The sequence below is a fragment of the Trichosurus vulpecula genome, chromosome 4 (genome assembly GCF_011100635.1).
Source record: "Trichosurus vulpecula isolate mTriVul1 chromosome 4, mTriVul1.pri, whole genome shotgun sequence".
Lineage (NCBI taxonomy): Eukaryota > Metazoa > Chordata > Mammalia > Diprotodontia > Phalangeridae > Trichosurus > Trichosurus vulpecula.
This window is the reverse complement of record NC_050576.1, coordinates 101,015,216-101,035,152: the sequence shown is the minus strand read 5'-3', so window position 1 is coordinate 101,035,152 and position 19,937 is coordinate 101,015,216. Positions and strand designations below refer to the sequence as shown.

At 37.9% G+C, this 19,937-nt stretch overlaps 1 protein-coding gene across 4 annotated transcripts in view; it reads right to left on the bottom strand.

Annotated features, from left to right (window-relative positions):
- The window catches only part of CAMSAP2 (calmodulin regulated spectrin associated protein family member 2), a 160,503-nt gene that overhangs the window by 20,786 nt on the left and 119,780 nt on the right, over positions 1-19,937 (bottom strand). For all 4 annotated transcript variants that reach the window (XM_036753931.1, XM_036753932.1, XM_036753933.1 and 1 more), the window contains 6 exons: positions 14,341-14,434; positions 10,084-10,177; positions 5,873-5,946; positions 5,480-5,549; positions 2,946-5,154; positions 369-505 (listed from right to left, as the gene is read on the bottom strand). In XM_036753931.1, the coding sequence (XP_036609826.1) occupies positions 369-505; positions 2,946-5,154; positions 5,480-5,549; positions 5,873-5,946; positions 10,084-10,177; positions 14,341-14,434 (2,678 nt within the window). The remainder of the gene's footprint in view (positions 1-368; positions 506-2,945; positions 5,155-5,479; positions 5,550-5,872; positions 5,947-10,083; positions 10,178-14,340; positions 14,435-19,937) is intronic.

Genomic DNA, 19,937 nt, shown 5'->3' with positions numbered 1-19,937 from the left:
TATGAAACAAGCCAATTATTAGGTATCAGAAGCATTCCAAATAATTTGGTTGTGTCCACAAATAATTTTCCTGAAATAACCATTAATTTTACTTCACAAAGGATACCACTCAATTATAGAAACTTAATTTTCTTTAAAAATATATTTCTATACAATTAGACTTTTAAATACTTTAAGCCTCATGAGAATATGCTACTTCATTTAGGGGAAAATACAGTCTGAAGATGCTCTGAAAACTTTTAGAAATTAATACATTTGTCTACACGTATAGCATACTACAGAACTAATAATACCAGAGTGCTTAAATCCTATTAATGAATACAAATGAATAAGACATACTATTCTAATATACGAAACAATTCAATTACCTTGTTTCTTCCTTCTTATGCTCTAATTCTGCTTCTAACTGCTGTTTTCGAAGTAAAGTCTCTCTTTCTCTCCTCAATCGTTTCTCCAACAGAGCTGCCCGTTTCATGGCCATATCATTCTCTGCTTTTTGATCATCCTAACAACAGGGGAATTTAGGAGAAAGCAAATGAACAACCTCAGGTGACTATACTCTAATTTTCAAATATTTCATATTCGGTAGTGGCTGTGTTTCTAGCTGAAAATATGAACTATTTGCACAACAGGCTGTTATGGAAAATTTATGCAAATCTACTAGGTATATTTCACATTAGGCAGTATAAGGTGATGCAAGACAGAAATAAAACTTCCATAAAAGCATATCTAGTAACACTGAATTTCAAAATAGTTCTTTTGCTCATATGGTCAGAGATTTAGAACTAGAAGGGCCCACTAAGGTAATCTAGTCCAATCCTCCTCTTTTATAGATGAGAAACTGAGGCTCAGAGAAGTTAAGTAATTCATCTGGGATAATGCAGCCACAAAGATGGCAGACATGGGACTAGAACCTATGCTTACATAGTTTAATGTATGTGAATATTGAAAGTACAAGTACAAAAAATATTTTCAGCAGCTCTTTTAGTGGTGGCAAAGAATTAGAAATTGAGTGGATGTCCATCAATTGGGGAATGACCGAACAAGTTGTGGTATATGATTGTAATGGAATACTATTTTACTATAAGAAATGCTCTCAGAAAAACTTGGAAAGATTTACATAAACTGATGGAAAGTGAAATAAGCAGAACCAGAACATTGTGTACACAGTAAGAGCAGTATTGTATGATGATCAACTGTTAATGACTTAACTATTCTCAGCAACACAATGATCCAAGACAATCCCAAAGGGCTTATGATGAAAAATCCTATCCATCTCCAGAGAAAGAAATGATGGAATTAGAATACAGGTAAAAGCATACTTTTTTAATTTTAATCTTCTTGTGGGTTTTTTTCCCAGGGGCAGGGATTGTTCTGTGTTTTCTTTCACAACATGACTAATATGGAAATGTGTTTTACATAACTATGCACGTATGTATAATCTATATTATACTGCTTGCCTTCTCAATGAATGAGGAGGGGAGGGAGAGAATTTAGAGCTAAAAATGTTTAAAAAAAGAATGCTAAAATTGTTTTTACATAATTGTGGAAAAAATAAAATATTGGATAAAAAAATAAAATGGAAGTACATGTAAAATGAATTCATTGAGATTATTTAACATTACTTGGAAAAATGAAATAATCAGGTATTAATAGAATAATTTATTCACAAGCTAAAAATATAACATCAGTGTGAAAAATGGTAAAGACGTGGACTGGATAAGAATACAGTTAAAAGGGCTAATCAAATCCAATGCTGATTAATAGATTCATATCAACTTAAAAGAATATCTCTAATGGAGGGCATCAGGCTCTGTCCTTGCAAGAGAATATCGTTCAGCAAAGAGATGAAAGAAATGAAGTCTGGAAGGGACAGATAATGATCAAAAGTCTGGAACAAGAGGGCTGAAGGTAAAGTTCAAGAGTGATAAACATAAGTTTATCACACCCAGGTTAAAAAAAAGCCAGTTTCCAAGTACAGGATGGAGATGTTCATGGAGTCAAAGCTCTAGCAAAAGAGCTGTTTGTGTGACCAGGCTCAATGTTTGCCCAAGTGGAGCATGTTTAATGACATGATGGTGGTTCAAACACTAATGCAGACACAGGCAACCTTAATAACCTAATCACATTTCAAGGCAGAGTGGCAATACTTTTGTGAGGTACTCAGGTGGGGTCAGACACATGGACAACTCTGTTCTGTTCTGGGCATGATGGTTTGTAGCAATTCCCCAAGGTTCCTCTGAGAAGCCTGTTCAAAGCCTTCTTCTATACTCCCACCTAGACGGCCAATGCAGGGCCGCCCTCTGCTGGCCAATTTAGGAATATGTTCCACAATATAGGCCTGAAGAAGACATCTGTTTTAGATTTCTAGGAGAAACCATGATTTGCTGAGTATTCCCTTCCTCACTCCAGTTACATAATTTTCCCTATACCTTAATACATTATGAAAATGGGTATACTTTATATAGTCCTATTAATTTGTCACACTTTTAAAAAATATAATTGCATATACTGTCAGTCTAAGTTGATGTGATATTAGTTTTGCTGAACTGATTCTTTTTCATTTTTTAAAATAATTCTCCATTACAAGGGACGGCTCTCTGAGTAGGAGAGGGGGAATGATATATTTGGAAATTAAAGTGATATGTAAAACAAAAGATTTCAATGAAAATTTAAAGTAAATGTGTGAAAGAAGAAATGGGTTTAAAAAAAGAGAGCTGTACGCAAGATTCGCATTTTCTAATCCCTTTCCGAAATCGGCAATTCTTTAAGAGACATGACAAATTTTAATTTTGAAAAGGCTTTTTACAGAGGACTTACAGCAGGGAGGGGAATCAGGGAGCATTTTGTAAACATGCAAACTGATGCCTATATTCAAAGAGGACATTTTAGCATCAGATCTGATATATTATCTGGCAGATGTCAGCACAACTTAAATTACATACCTTAAAAAAGAATCCACAGCACACTTTCTGGTCATCATCAAATTGTTCTTTGTCACTTTCTCCTTCATATTTTTCAACAGATACATCAGCCTTATCAGGAGGTTTCAAGTCTGAGAGGGAAACTTCAATTAAATTAACATTTTTAGGAGCTGGAGCTGGCAAAGTGGAAGTCTGAGGTGGTACAGTGGGTTGATTGATTTGATCTTCATTTGGTGTAAGACACACCGTCTCTGTAATGGGTTGTGACAATACTTCAGAAACTGATGACTCCACAGGTTTGAGCTCCTTTTCCTCTAGTTTGGGAACATGCTGTTCCAAAGCCCCTTTGGATTCTGCTTCCTCCTTCACTTCTTCTGTGGATTTAGCTTCCTTTAACTGAGGTTCACACACACGCTCTCCATCATCTCCAAAACATACAAAAGATCTGGTCTGAATGGGAACTTGACTTGGTGAGAATCTCCTCAACCGAGGAAGGCTATCTACAGACCTAGGCGGGGTTAAGGTGCGATTTAAAGGTGTTATTTTGAGTTCATTTGGTCTAGGAGTCCTTTGAATTTTAACAGGGAAGGAGGAGGTCTTTCTGTTAGAAGACTGTGGAGATGGATGAGTTGGACGAGGGGAGTCTGAAGAGAATGGCACAATTGGAGATGACATTCCTGTTTGCCTGGAAGATTTAAATTCTCTAATCTGTTTTTGTGGAGAAGGTTGTGGAGGTGAAATCACCCAAGACTGCTGTTCCCTCATCTGCATTAACATCTCTTGTTGCAACGACAAACGTTGCATTTCTTGTTGTAGAAAATGAAGAGATGAATTTAGCTTTTCAATGGATTTTGTATACTCTAAAATTTCTCCTTCATTTAAAGTCTCTTCAGAGGGGCTTGCCAAGTTCCATTGCTTTTCAGGATCTACAGGTGTGGTTGGAGACTTCAGCCATTTGCCTTGAGAGTTCTCAATACCGTCTTTCATTACTTCTGCTGCAGACTTACTAGACCGTACATCTGCTTTCTGTGATTCCTTGGTTCGATCAGTGTAGACTTTCTCATCCTCAGCACCAGCTGCTTCTTCTCGAAGAGGGCATATTCCATCTCCTTTCTTTTTCACGACAGTGAGGAAGGCTGTTCTGCCCATTTTCTGTCTCTGCTTGGTGAAAGCCGCTTCCATCTTCTTCTTCTGTGCTTCTATAGCTCTCCTTTTTTCCTCCAGTTTCATTCTCAGATGGACCATCTCAGAAGCCAGCAGCTGGGTACTATCTCTTCCTTGAGGAATTGGGGCTTCTTCAGGGATCTGGGCCCAAGAAACAATATGAGGAATATTGAGCTCAGAGCCTTCTGGTGTGGTTTTCTGAGAACTGCTCCCACTACTTCTGCCATCTGTATGATTCAGTTTTCTGAATTTCTGCTCAGCAAAGCTTGTCATTTTAACTCCTGAGCTAGAAGAAGCACTGCTGCCTGGTTGAGATCTGGTGCTCATAGTACTTGGACAAGGACTTAAAGCTTCTCTGTGGTTGTTAACTCGCATATCATAATCTTGAACAAACTTGGAGGGCTCTTCCATGTCTGAGTCCATACTCACAGTGTAGTCTCTCAAAGAAGAATCTTCATCCATCGTTTCTGGAATATCTTCTGAAGGAACGTGAATTCCAGTATCTACCTCTGTAGTGTCAGTCACAGGACTCAGAGCACCTTTTGTGTCAGTTATGATGTCAGGACTAGATGGATTTAGTTTGAAATCTGAATTGAGGAGACTCATTTCCTGGCTATGGAGAAAGAACCCATTTGTGATTTGGTCTGACTGGAGGGTACAGGGAGATTTGTCAGTATCATGAATTATTTGCAAGGCTTCTTCAATGCTTGGTGTTTCAAGCTGGTTGCCAAACTCATCCAGAGGTACCCTATTTTGCAAAGCTCCATTTGGAAGCTTATAATGAATATTTTCATTAGAATTTAGTTCATTCATACTATGGGGTGCACAAGATTTGAGGTCACTTTGAGAGTCTATATTATTTTCTTCTTCAATGCTTTCTGTTTCCTCTTCTCCATTCACTGGCTTGAAGGACAAATTTTTCCTAATGTGTTTAGGCATACGATTGTTGTTTAGTGTAAGACCTTCATTACTAAGAGATCGAGTGATTCCTCTGTTTGTTGTAGATCTCCGGACACTATTTTCTTTATCAAAAGAAATATCAAATGAAACTCCATGCACTGATGATCTTTAAAAAGAAAAAAATGAGATAAAATTTTTAGATAATTCAAGAAAAGAACAGCTTCAAATATAAGATAATTTGGGATGAACCTTTTAGGGAGAAAATATTTTCTTCTTTCTACTTTCTTATAATTATGGAGATTTCAAGGAAGATGTCAGGAGGTGCAACCTACCCACCAAGCTTCTAAATTTAGCCATATTTAATCCCTTACACAAGTACATGCTTGTCTAATGCTTCCCTTAGTTTAGGGACTAAATACAAACTTGGATTAGGTAATCTGGTTAACAGATTTACTTGGTGGCTATATTTAAAAATAACTTCTATTATTTACCTTTTTTCTTTGGGCCATGTTCCTATGAAGCCATCAACATAAGACATAGATGTAGACCTTCTAATTCCCCCTTCAAAAACAAAACAGAAACATTTTATCACGAGATAACAATTTTTTTCTTTTAAGAAAACAAGAACTTTTATAAACCTAAGTATTAGCATTACAAAAAGCAAAGTAACAATTTGAAAAACTGCAGATTTTCTAATTAAATGAAACAAAGTAAATGAAACACAAGCTATTTAATCCAGCTACATTAGCCACTATTTTCAGGATAAAGAATGACCACTCCTATTTATTTATAAATGCTTATTCTTGGCAATTATTTCAAAGCCAAAACAAATACATGTAAAATATAACTAAAGCTCATCCTCTTTTAATCTTTCACTTTTTTACCTGAATCAGATGGTGGTTGGGGGTAGCGATGTCTAGCAGGCAGATGATGGGATTGGGAAAATGTAGTACCTTCCCTAAAACAAATCAATGTAATGTTACACATTAATTTACACAAAATTACACAAAGATTTACACAAAAAATTCTGGGTATCATGGCTGAACATATAAACAACCTCTCCACCCCTCATGCTATACTATAAAGATTAAGAAATAGAAACTTTATAGTTTTCAAACTCCAAACCTATTAATCTATAGGAAAACAGTAACGATTGTGATCATATGTGAGGCAGCTAGGTGGCACAGGGATAGAACAATGAACCTGGGAGTCAGGAAAACCTGAGTTCAAATCCTGTCTCAGACATTTACTAGCCAATCTGATGAATGTGAGGTGATACTTCAGAATTGTTTAATTTTTTTAGTTATTAGTGATTTTGATGATTTTTTTCATATGGCTATTGACAGCTTAGATTTCTTCTTCTGAAAACTGCTTAATTCCTCTGACCACTTATCAATTGGAGAATGGCTCTTTTTTTTCTTGAAAATTTGACCGAGTTCTCCATGTCTTTTTTTTTTTTTGAGGCAATTAGAGTTAAGTGACTTGCCCAGGGTCACACAAGTAGTAAGTATCTGAGGTTGGATTTGAATTTAGGTCCTCCTGACTTCAGGGCAGGTATTCGATCCACTGCATCACCTAGCTGCCCCAGTTCCTTATGTATCTTAGAAATGAGACTTTTGTCAGAGATAAAAAAAATTGCTGCAAAGATTAGCAAATTCACATTAAAAAATAATATGATACAAACCATATCTGATCTTAAAATGAATACAGGGAGAACTCAACTGAATGGACTTCCTTGGCATCTTGAACCAATCAATCAAACAGATGAACCTATTCCTATGCACACTTACCCAAAAAGAGAAGTTGATTTACTTTTAGTAAAGTGTACCTGAGTAGCTGAAACAAGAATGAATTAAAAAAAAAAAGTTTTGTGGGCTTTGGTTTTTTTTTAAGTATACAAGTATAGCGGGGAGTTTGAGGGCATATTTAGAGTAGAATTTCTTTTGATGTCTACCTGGAATATGAATCTTTAAAAATTTAGTTAAAAAAAAAAAAAGGACAAAGAATAAACTGTGTACAGTGGAACAAGTACTTGATTGGCAATCAGAAGCCCTAGTTTGGAATCCTAGTTCTGCCACTTACTACCAGTGTAATTTTGGACAAGTCACAGTATCTCTGGGCCTCAATTGCCTAATATATAAAAAGAGAAGGTCATATAGTATAACCAAGAGTCAATAGCTCTTCCAGCTCTTGAAGGCTGAGCCTGTGATACTAAATACTGACACTGGCTTTACTTCCCTCTTAATTTTTTTTAAATTACTGAAATCCTAAAATCAGAACCAACATGGACAGATGCATGGATGGGTAAAATTAATCTGGTGCATATTGTATAGTTAAAACAATATCTTGGGGGCGGAGCCAAGATGGCGGCTAGAAAGCAGGGACTTGCCTAAAGCTCTGCCCCAGGACCCTCCAAACACCTATAAAAATGGCTCTGAACAAATTCTAGAACTGCAGAACCCATGAAATAGCAGAGGGAAGCAGGGCTCCAGCCCAGGGACAGCTTGGATGGTCACTGGGTAAGGTCTATCCCTTGGAGCTGGGAGCAGAGTAGAGCAGAGCCCAGCGTGAGCAGCATCTAGACCAACCAGACCAGGAGCCAGGCAGAACAGGCCTTAGCACCCTGAATCAGTGAGCTGTGGCAGTTACCAGACGCTCAACCCACAAACACCAAAGACAACGGTGGGAAAAGCTGCGGGGACTGAGTGAAAGGAGTTCACGGTTCAGCCACAGTCCCGGAGGTAGCGGGGGTGGTACAGCTCTGAGGACAGAACTACAGCTGCAGTTGCTTCCGGCCCCAGGCCTACCTGGTGGGAGGAATGAAGTGGTGGATCAGAGGGGGAGTGCAGAGCCTGCTTAAGATCTGAGTCGCAGTCTAGGTTGGCGGTTCTTGGGGGAGGAGGAGCAATGGTGTGGCAGAGCTAGCTGTGTAGAAATAGCTCTGAAATCAACGGCGCATCCCCTCAAGCCTGGGACAAAGTACTCTCTACAACACAAGCAGTCATACCCCGACGAAAAACTCAAGGGTCAAGTAGTTGGCTGGGAACATGGCCAGGCAGCGAAAACGGACTCAGATTCAGACTCAGACTCCCTCCAAGTCTAATAAGATGTTTCTACAGCACAGCAAGGTTTACAAAGGGCTTCCCCAACATTCTATGAGGTCAAATAGTACAAGTATCACAAGCTGAGAAAATGGAGGCTCTGAGAAGTCAATAGGGCCATACTCATCTAGTCATCAGGCAGAGGTAGAATTAGAACTCAAGTTTCCTGACTCCAAGTCCAGCACTCTTTCTCACTAGATGACGTTGCATCTCTCAAGCAAAATTTTATTTTTTGTCCAGGAACAACAAAATCAGTAATATAGATGGATCCCCAGTTAATTCTTACTTATCTACAACAATGGGAACAATAAGGTGGATAATAAAAAAATAAATTGTCATTCAAGATAAATTAAATGTGTACTTCAGAATGCATTTCTACATGCAATTAACTCTTCATTATCAGTTCTAATAAGAGATAATTCATGTAAATGAGAACACTGAACTATTAAAAATCATCTATGTGGATCTGCAATTCGTTTTTACACATATATTTTAATATATATGCTTTTCACATCCTAGGAATTTAAAACGCAGCAAGCGTGATGATGAAGCCACACCTGCAAGATCTGGGTGCTGGTAAAAGCAAGCAGCACCCTCCTCCCCAACGTTCTCCAATTAATGATAGGGAAGGAGAACACACCTTAATGAGTGAGGCTGAGATCTGGCCTGAGTCAGCCTCTGAAGCGGGGAAAATTAAGTATTTCTTTTTTCCTGATGAATGAGCACAGGTTGGGGGTAAAAGAGATAGTGACCTTAGTGTTTCACTTGAAACACATTCCCTTCCAGTTTCTTTTGGGCTATGGACTGCATAATTTTTAAAGAGTCAACAGAAACTGTTCCCATTCATTTTCTATACTTATGGCCCTCTTCTCATCCCTCCAAAACTACTCCTTGTCACTTGTTTGGTTTTTATAGGATGATCAGCTTGCAAACCCAGAAGTGGAAGGGGCCTCAATCTAGTCCACCTCCCTCTTTTTACAGATAGGAAAACTGAAGCCTGAGGAGGTTGAGTGACTTGCCCAAGACCACACAGGTAGCTGCAGAATGGAGATGTTACCTTTCTGTTAAAAAACCATGCCAAAAGCTGTGGCTTTAATGTATTAGGGCTAACCCTGCATATCCATATAACTTTACCTGCCCTTGTTTTAGCCAGGAAGAAAAATGCTATAACTTTTAAATTTCTTAGCTAAAAGGTATAAAAAGCCTGGGTGTTCTAAAACATAAAATAAATGAAAAAGGCTCAATTCATCTTCCGGAAGATGGAAATAAACACAGAAAACAGAGAAAAAAATATATCAATTTCAAATAAAAAAAAACAAATTAGAGATTCCAAAATAAAAATAAACTTTAGATTTTGATAAACAGATATTAAAAGTTGCTTACAGGATCTGTTGCAAAAACATCCAACATTAATTCCCTGTGTACTTTGTGCAGGGTTTAGAAGCCAGGATACGTTAAAACGGCAGGGAAATGGTTTTAATCAAGTCAAAATTTTCATTTTGCTTTTAATTCAGTTTCCTGATTTTAAGAACTAAAGCAAAATAACACCACAAAATGTACATATAGTAATTTTGGTACTATTATGTTGCTGAGATCTACTAGTAACAACCATGTGGAATTTTTTTTTTAATGTAAAAATGAATGCCTTAAAGATTAAAGCTCATATTTTATATACTTAAAAAAATCTAATAATACATTTGTCCTACAGAGTATGAGTTAACTTAAATTTGCTTTAACAAATCTTACAAATTGCTATAAAAGTTCAGTTTTGAGATGGCTATCAGGAATTCAGAGTACACTTTTTTACAGAAATTAGGTAGCTCAAAGAATACTTTATTTAGATAAAGGTGTTAAAGACTATTTAAAGATGGTTTTCAAGGGCTATGAAAACCCATATAATATTATAAAAACCCCTGCTTATCTTAAAGGTAATTAGCATTTGCTGTAGTTTCTTTAGTAATACTGCAAGAATGGTCATACATCACTGTTATTACCTTGTAGGGAAGTCAGAACTGCATGAACCATCAGTAAAGTTTCTTTTGGCAGCATTCAATACTGGAACAGAAGGCATATCTTTCACAGGTTCAGCTAGAAAAGAAGATTAAAGCCTTAAGTTACAATTTTCTTTAGTGGATGTTTTAGTATTTCCAACATTAAATAAATTTAGAAGTCAAATAATGTAATTTAAAGTCTAAAAAAATAAATTTCACCTAAAGTAGCATAAATATGGTAGACAACATGAGAAAAATGTTCTTTCAAAATTTGGATGGGACCAGAAAAGGAGTAAAACTCCACTTCATCCCCAGCAGTCAGTCAGTTAAGTCATCTACTATTTATTAAGCACCTACTAAGTCACAGACACTATGCTAAGCAGAGGAGATACAAAACACTAGTCCCAGTTCATGAGGCCAGGCAGGGGAACACAGCACAATTATATACAAACAAGATATATACAGGAAAAATGTTGAGCTAGATTACCTTAAAAGTTAGGCACTAAACTACAGAGAACTGGGAAAGGTTTCTTGAAGAAGATGGGACTTTGGTTGAGACATGAAGGAAGCCAGAGAAGAGAGGAGGTGAAGGTGAGAAGGGAGAGCATGCAGGTATGGGAGACTGCCACAGAAAATGTTTGGAATCAGGACATGGAGTGTCTTAGTCAAGGAACAGCAGAGGCCTATGTCACTGGATTGGTGGGGAGTAAGGTGTAGAAAGACTGGAAAAGTAGGAAGAGGTCAGGTTATGAAAGGCTTTGGAAGCCAAAAAGAATATTTTCTATTTGATCCTGGAGGTAACAGGGAGCCACTGGCATTTACTAAATAGGGAGAAGGACAGGGGAAAACAGCCACACTCTCATTTTAGGAAGATCAATCTGGCATCTGAGTGGAAGATGGATTGGATTGGGGAGAGTCTTGAAGGTGGAAGACCACCCAGCAGGGCAGTGCTACAGTCCAGGTGTGAGGTGATAAAGGCCTGCACTACAGGGGTTGCAGCATTAAGAGGAGAGAGAAGAGGGCATAGGAGAAATATTACAAACAACAACAGGACTTAACCACTGATTGCATATGAGGAGTAAGTGAGAGTGAGGAGTCAAGGGTGGCATCTCTAGCACTGGCAAGGTCTAAAGAAAAATGCTTTGATCTAGAAAATATCTGGAGAACAGAAGAATCCTAAACAAATTGATAGCTAGTTGTTCTACTGGTGACTGAATGGCTGAACTGAAGTCAACAGAACTGTCTCATTGCACTTTCAATATTCAAGAGGGTAGAGTCAGGAAGGAAAGAGTTACCTTGGGGTTGAATATGAACAGAGGCAAAATGATAGAAATCAGGATAGGGCACCTGAAACTGTCATTCTCTAAGGTTTCACTTAAGTTTATATCTCTATACTTCTGATATTCTCCCCCTTAGTAATCTAATAAAAGCATTATCAAATCCCAAGCTTTGCAAACTGGACCTGAGGGATAAGAGAATACTGATACCTGAGAAGAGATTAAAGGAGATTGGGAGCAACTACCAGGGATAGTCTCAAGTCTCTGTAGGTTTGGGGAATTTTACAAATTAAAGTAAGGTTTTAAGAGAACAAGAATAAGAATCATCAAAGAGTGATGTTTTCTTATTACTCCAGGGTTTTTCCTTATAAGTGTTAAAAGAAAAATCATAGCAAATACTTGTTTCTCCACTAAAGTAATTTTTAAAAATGCAACTCTTTCTAAGCAATTCCTGAAATCTTCCAGATTTTCTATAATTATGCTGTAAAGCTTGTCAAAAAAAAGTCAGCTATAACTGGATAAATCCTGAGTAAAATTAGAATAAAAGCAGAGATATTTTAAAATGAATGGAAACTTGGTATTTTATTTAGCCAAAATTTCCATAGAATTTTAACCAGATGTGAATGTCTTCATTTTTTTTTACCTTATACACAGTATTAGAGGAAGTATGGTATTCTTCCTATACAGTAATTAAACAAGGGTCTCCTCTCACCCAACCAAGAGAGAACATTTCACTGAAAAGGAAATTCAAACATGTCCAGGTTAAGCTTCTGCAAATCATTAATGAAGAAGGTTTGGGTTGTTTCTTTTCATAATCGCTTCATTTTTGTAACTACTGGAATGGATGTATCTGGATATTTTAAACTGAAGGCTTTAAATGGTATTCTTATAGATGATCTACTGAAAACTGGTCCTTAGTTAAAACTTAATTGAATATAGGTATTCACTATGGTGACCAATATGCAGGCTTTTTAAAAAAAAACAGAACTTATAAAACAAGGAGAAATGAGGCATAAATGATTTTAATCTAATAACTGTGGGATTAAGACCATCTATCAAGTCATAAAAGGGCTACCATTACACATCATCAGAAAAGGCACCCGCACTATAGAGGGGCCCATACATCTCTTAAGAATACAATCTGGCCTAAGGTATGGTGTTTAAACTGAATTTAGCTCATTATAGCAGATAGAAAGATTGTATGGAGCAAGGAGTGTTCCTCCTACCAAAAGTATAGTGATCCTTTGCTTTTCATTTTTTGCCTAATACAACATGACCTGGAGCTAAGCAAAAGCTCCCCCAAATATGGAATACACAATTTTCTCAATCCTGCAAATGAGGAGAATCCACTAAACAGAAGAGAAAATTTGGCTCTGTTGTTTGCCCGGAAAAAAAGCCTACTAGGGTAACTAGGTGCAGCTGTGGGTGGAGTGAGGGACCTGCAGTCAGAAGACCTGAGGTCACACCAGGCCTCAGATACTTATTAATTGTGTGATCCTGGTCAAATCACTTAACTTGTGCCTGCTTCAGTTTCCTCATCTGTAAAAATGGTGCTAACAACAGCACCTGCCCTCTAACCTGAGATCATATTTATAAAGCTCCATGCAAACCCTGAAGGGCTACAGACATGTTAGCTATGATTATGACTGTCAGGAGGAAGAGGACAGAGACTAGTTCATTTTCCTCATTTTGCTATTGTGCTAGGTGATAAAGGGGGAGGGATCTGTTGTTTTGGTAAGGACATCCTGGAGAGGCAGAGCAAGTGACAACTATATTGCAGGAGACAAGAGAAAGAGCAGGACAAACACAGAGAAATCTATGGTCACTTAAAAAAAAATCAACTTTAGAAAGAAGTAAGAGAAAGGGGGCAGCTAGGTGGCGCAGTGAGTAGAGCACTAGCCCGGGAGTCAGGAGGGCCTGAGTTCAAATTTGACTTCAGACACTTGACATGTACTAGCTGTGTGACCTTGGGCAAGTCACTTAACCCCAACTGCCTGGCCCTCCCCCCCCAAAAAAAGAGGCAAGAGAAAGTTTGTTATCTTGTTTTGTGATTTGAACCCTGTACATTTACACAGAAAAGAATTGGAGAAAAAAAAGAGAGTGTACTACAATAACAACAGTTACAAGTTAAAAATTACAACGTTAAAGAAGCAAACCCTCAATGAAAACATTTTTTCTACAAAAATATATTTTCAGTTTTATAATGGAAGTCAGAGAATTTTTAAAATTTTTGCTACATCAAATTTTGCTTTAGAGATAACATTTCAGGAACACCTCTTTGCTTTGTACTTCTATGGGTATTTGTAAGTAAGCTTCTTCACTTCTGTTACTGTTTTCATTGATAAAATGAGACATTTGTAAGTATGCTTAAACACATGCTTGTCTATAGCAGGCTCTTAATAAAATGCTTATTCCCTTCCCTTGCTTATGCAAATTTCCTTTCTCAAAAGCCTTGAAATCAATGGAACATAATATCTGAAAATTTACAAAATGTTAGGCTCCAACATTTGAATAAAAAGTATTCTTAAACAAGGTTCAGCTATCAAGTAAAAAAATAATTCTAATGGATTTGGAATATTTTAGCCTTAAAATGCTCTAAATCTCATTTAAGGATGGGAGTAGGCTTATAGGGTATAACAGAAACTTGGGCAAGAAGTGTGTAATCTGGTAAATATGGTGCTAAAGTAACTCAATGCCAGCCAGGGCATCACAGGTTTTGACCTTCCATTTAAGTCCTTCCCCAATATCTCTTTTTATGCAGTTTCCATTGCCCTGTCCTTACCAATTCAGCACCTTGGACCCTCACCCAGAAGGGACAGTTTTTCAAGATCCTCATAAGTGATTCATGCCAAAGCATGGTTTTGTAAGTGTCACAGGCCTGCCCTTTAAAAGGGTGGGCAAGCGGTGGTTATACACAACCTTCTTCTGTTTTTATTTTGCATAGGCTCACGAAAAACTTTTAAGTTTTTGTATTTGTCTTTACCTTGTGGGTGACTGACAACACGAGGCTGTACAAACGATGGCTTCACAACTTCAAACCACCAGAACAGCTCTGCCATGAACACTAAATAATTATTCTGTAAAAAGGTTAAGAAAATTAACATAAAATCCCAATTAAACAAAACTTGATCCTATGTGGGAAAAAAAAGGTATGGAATTAAATCTGAAAGTTATAAATATACCAGCTTTGCTCCTGACTCCCTGGACTTTCCTTGGGTATTCTGGGTTCTAAGTAACAAAGACTCCAGACAGAATTTTGTGAGTGATTCTTAGTTATGCTGAAATGTGCAAACATAAAATTTATTTTTAATAAGCATTAAGTTTGGCACACCGGTAACACAAACTTGCTATTTTCTTATCCTTATTGGAAAATACCATCTTTAAATTTTTTTTGCAAATATTTATCACACTTAAAGGCCTACGCCCTCAAACGCATGTATTACTAGAAAAGTCCACATTAAAAAAACACCACACAGTATAAAAACTAGAAACATGAAAATGAATGAAGAGGAAATTGAACCCAAGTATTCACTACACACACTCTTTCCCTTGTGAGAATCACATATGAACTTCTTTAACAAGATACAAAAGAAGTGAATGACCTTCCACACCAACCTAACCTCCCACTCAAACTTTTCAATTAATGGCACTATCCCCTGTTCTGGTGACCCAAGCTCAAAAACCTGTAGGCTCCTTTGCAAGTTATGTACCCTTCAGGGCCCTGGGCAATTTCCTAAGATGTTAAGTTGCTGAGAAAGGTCTCCATGCCTTGATAAAAGGGAGTTTCTTAGAACAATGAACTCATATGTGCAATCTCTAGTCCTGTCCCTATAGCCTGCATCTAGTCAGCTACCAGATTCTGCCAGGAACTCCTCTGAAGGATATTTGTCACATCCTCATTCCTATAATTGTCTCAGTTTAGAGCAAGATGATGTTACATAACATCTAGGCCACCCCCACCTTTTACAGATGAGGGTACTGAGTCTGAGAATTGATGATGATGATGATGATGATAACTCCCACCTGTATAGTCCTACACAGGAGGCAGCTAGATGACTCAGTGGATAGAAAGCTGAGCCTGGCGTCAGAAAGACCAAATTCAGACTCAGCCTCGGACACTTATTAGCTGTGGGACCCTGGGGAAGTCACTGCGCCTCTATTTGCCTTAATCCGCTGAAGAGAAACGAGAAGAAAATGGCAAACCACTCCAATATCCCTGCCAAGAAAGCCCCATGATGGGGTCACAAAGAGCTGGACATGACTGAACAAGTGAACACCATATAGTTCTTTAAGGCTTACAAAGTACTTTCCTCATAATCGGAGATGAATAAGCAAAAGTTATAATACTCCCATTTTACAGATGGGGAAGGTGAGGATAAGAGAGCCGAAATGATTGGCCAGGGCTGTAGCCCAAGGTTCCCGTCGCCTGGTCTGCTGCTTCTACCATTCCAGACCCTAGTTCTGAAATGGATCACCTGTTTTGTGGATTACAATAGTGTCAGACTTTTTTCTACTTTTTGTGTCTCTATCTTTTAAAATATCTTGAACACACAACTGCCAGATTAACCTTCCTTAAATATCGTTTTAGTCACACATTCAACAAACATTTAACTGGATATGTCTAAGTTCTAAGACAATGTACTCAGAGAAGTGGGGTTACAAAGATGAGTGAGGAGCTTATGGAGACAGGATAAATTAAAAAGTAATTATGATATCAGGTAGAATGTGACACATGACAGAAGGTATGTACTACACAAGTGGGAGTAGGACAGATATTAGAAAAAGCTTAATGGAGGAGATGGTCTTTATATGAGTTGGACTTTAAACAAACAGGCAGGCTTTTGACAGGTGAAGATGGCACCTGGGGAAGGAAGCATTGTGGGCAGAAAGAACCAAGTATCCTAAGGCAGAAAAGCAGAAAAATGCAGCACGTGGTCAAGGAAGAGCAAATATTTCCATTTATTCAGAATACAGAGTCCATGCAGAAGATAGCTGGTGAAGCTGAGAAGGGTGATGGGACTAAATTCTTAAGGGTTTGGAATGCTAGGCTGAAAAGTGTGGATTTTACTCTGTGGGCATTAGAGAGACATACACTAGAAGAACCGGATCATGGCAATCTTGATATTTTATAGTAATTGAAGACAAAAGAAAATTGAAACTAAATGGAAGGAGGGTTCATATATTTTCCCTGGTGAGGCAAATAAAGGAGTAAATAAGAGCTCTGTCATGTTTCAAAAGGCAGTGAGAACCCTGGAATGTTAAGTTATATCACAATGTAATGCTCAAGATAAACACATGCAAAAAAGACCCCTATGAAGAAAACTGAATCTTATACTATGACATCTGTGGTAGGGGATGAGAAGGGAGAAGAACTTCATAAGACTTTTAAAAGTAAATTGATTATTAACCACTTGACTACATAGGTGGGCACTGGGCAAAATGGTGAAAAAGAAGTCTTGGGAATAAGAAACCTCACACACACACATTGAACGCATAATGCCACACAAAATAAATTGATTATATTCTAAGTCAGGAAGAGTAGATTTTGGATAGGGGTGTTATTTCCAAAGCAGCTGTTTCTGTACAATCATGAGACCATTAGTTTGTTGCAACAAAGAAAAAGTTTGATTCCAAACCAAGAAAATACCAGTAACTACTAATTCATATGCCTCCTTTCCTACTTCTAAATCTCAGTATAATTTACAAACATAAATGGATGAAGGTATGGAAAAAGTTAATAGGCTTTTGTGAAAGATATTTACAACAGGCCACATCTTTACAGTCCCACAAACAGCTGAAAGGTGCAGAAAATCCAAATTCCACTGTCCTTATCTATTGACTATAAAAAAAAATTTGATTCGGTTTAGCAAAATAATCCCTTAAGGCTTTCTTCCCACAGGGCATCTCCTATATATGTTACAATCCTACTTAAAAGCTTTAACAATAGAGATAACACTGTTTATCCCTGATCAATAACATCAGTAGAGCCATAAAAGAGGTAGACATATTTGTCACTGTCATGGTGAATATATAGTACAAAGTTCAAACGGAAGACCACAAAATCTACTGGCTATATTTGCAGTAAATATTATGAGCACTGATTGTGATGACTGTATCAAAAGCAGCAGAGCTCCCTAAATGAGATCATAAAAAGATGATCCACATAGGAAAAACCAATCAGATTCAGAATGCTCATTGTCCTAATTATGACACAACCTGTAGAACAGATCCAATCATGTCCTGTAAAGTGATAATGAATTGATCAGGTTCAGAATTAAATCATTCAATAAGTGCTTGCTATATACCTAAGTAAGAAAAGTCAATTCTATCTTTGGGTAGCTGTATAATTCCTTTAATGACTCTGAACTTCTCCCTGGAACACAAATTCATTTTTAATATCAACACTCTTTCAATGACATTAAATGGCTATGAATTTTTGAAGAATTTTTTGAAGAATTAAAAGCTAAAAGTCACTCAAAGAACAATGGAGAAGTGCTTGGTGCATGTGAGAAGGCTACACCACATCACCAATGAAGTACTATACAAGAAAAGAAACTTGAATGATGTTACCAGGGACATATATGAATGGAAAAGGAGGTAAGTAGTTATACAATGAAAGAAAGGGATAACAACATATAGCCTACAATGCTCCAGTGGTACAAACACAATTTCAAGAGAGCTACAGAAGGTCTTCAGTCTGCTGGGAAGAATCTGTGGCAGGTTTGTGGGATGATACAGATAACTGTTGCACAGGATGGGAAAGTATGGATGAGTTACAATTTGCATAAATGAAGGGAACACCCACACCAATGAGATCATGGTCCCATTTATCAAAGTCAGTAGAAAGTTGGAGAAAGAGCAAAGATCAAAATCAATACCAAAATGATATTGTCAGATGAAAAGACAGCACTACATGCAAGCAGCAACAGCTACAACCTGATGAATTCAAACAAATTATTGGACCCCCAAAATGGGACTTAATGCTTAGTGATTAATAGATTCAACCCCATTCTCCTACTATATGGAGATCATGAAACCTACTGGATCCCCTACAAAGTTATGTTACCGAATCTCAACTGGGCACTCGCTGAAGCAAGACAATCCTATTAACCCTTCCTAAATAACTTACCCCACTCACCACAGTTTTCCAAACCTTTTTATGCCTCTTCAGTCTTGCCACAGTTTCCTTCTTCTCCCACTCTCAGCTGAGAATACTGCCACATATTTCACTGAAAATAACAAAGTCACCCTCTGAGAGCTTTCTTTTCTCCTCCTCAACTCCTATATCCCAGACGTCCTTCTGCAACTATCCCAGCTTTCACCCACCTGTCTTACCTGATGAGGTGGCCCTTCTCCCAGCCAAAGCAAACCCTCTGACATGCAGAAGTGATGGCAGTCATCTTCTCTAGCAGACTGCTCCCTTCTTTGATCCTCACTCTCTCACTTATCTTCAAAATCTTGTCTACTGGCTACTTCCCTACAGCTTAAAATATGCCCATGTCTGCATCATTCTCAAAAAACCCTCACTTGACGCATCCATCCCTGCCAGTTACTATTCCATATTTCTCCTCCCTTCTGTGGCTACATTCCTTGAGAACCCGTCCTACAATAGGTACTTCTACGTCCTTTCTTTTCACTCTCTTCTTAACTCTACAGTCTGGCTTCTGACCTCATCATTCAACTGAAACTGTTCTCTCCAAAGTTATTAACAAATTCTTAACTGCCAAAATCTAATTGCCTTTTGCCAATCCTTTTCCTTCTTAGCAGTCTTTGAAACTGTTGATCACCCTTTTCTCTCTAGATTTTCATGACACTACTCTCTCTTGGCTCTCCTCCTACCTATCTGACCAGTCTTCCATTGCAGGATCTTCATTCAGGTCATGCTCACCAATCATGGGCTTCCCCCAAGGTTCTGTCCTGGGCCCTCTGCTTTTCTCCCTCTAGACTATTTCACTTGGTGATCTCATCAGTTCCAATGGATTCATTATCATCTCTATACTGATGAATCTTAAATTTACTTACCCAGGCTTAATCTCTCTGATGACCATTTCCAATCGTCTAATAGACATCTTGAACTGGATGTTCTGTAGTCATCTTAAACTCAATGTGTCTAAAACTGAATTTATTATCTTTCTTCCCCAAACCCTACCTTCTTCCTAACTTCTCTATTAGTGTCTTCCTCTACTCCTCATTCTTTCTCCCCCACTCCCTTTATCCAATCTGCTGTCAAGACTTGTTGATTTTACCTTTGTAATTATTTTTGCATATGCCCTCCCCCTTCTCGCTTCCTTCGACATGACCACCACCCAGGTACAGACTGTAATAGCCTGGTGGTGGGATTCCTTCTCATATGTCTTATCACATTCTAGTCCATCTTCTACTCAGCTATCAAAGTGATACTCTGAAAGCCCAATTCTGTCCCTATCAGCCTAGGATTCAACATACTCCAGTAGCTCCCTATCTCCTCCAAGATCAAATATAAAATCCTTTATTTGGTGTTCAAGCCCTTCATAACATCCCCTCCCCCTACCTCTCAAGTGTTTACGCCTTACAACCCCCTTTCCTCCCCTCCTTCATTCT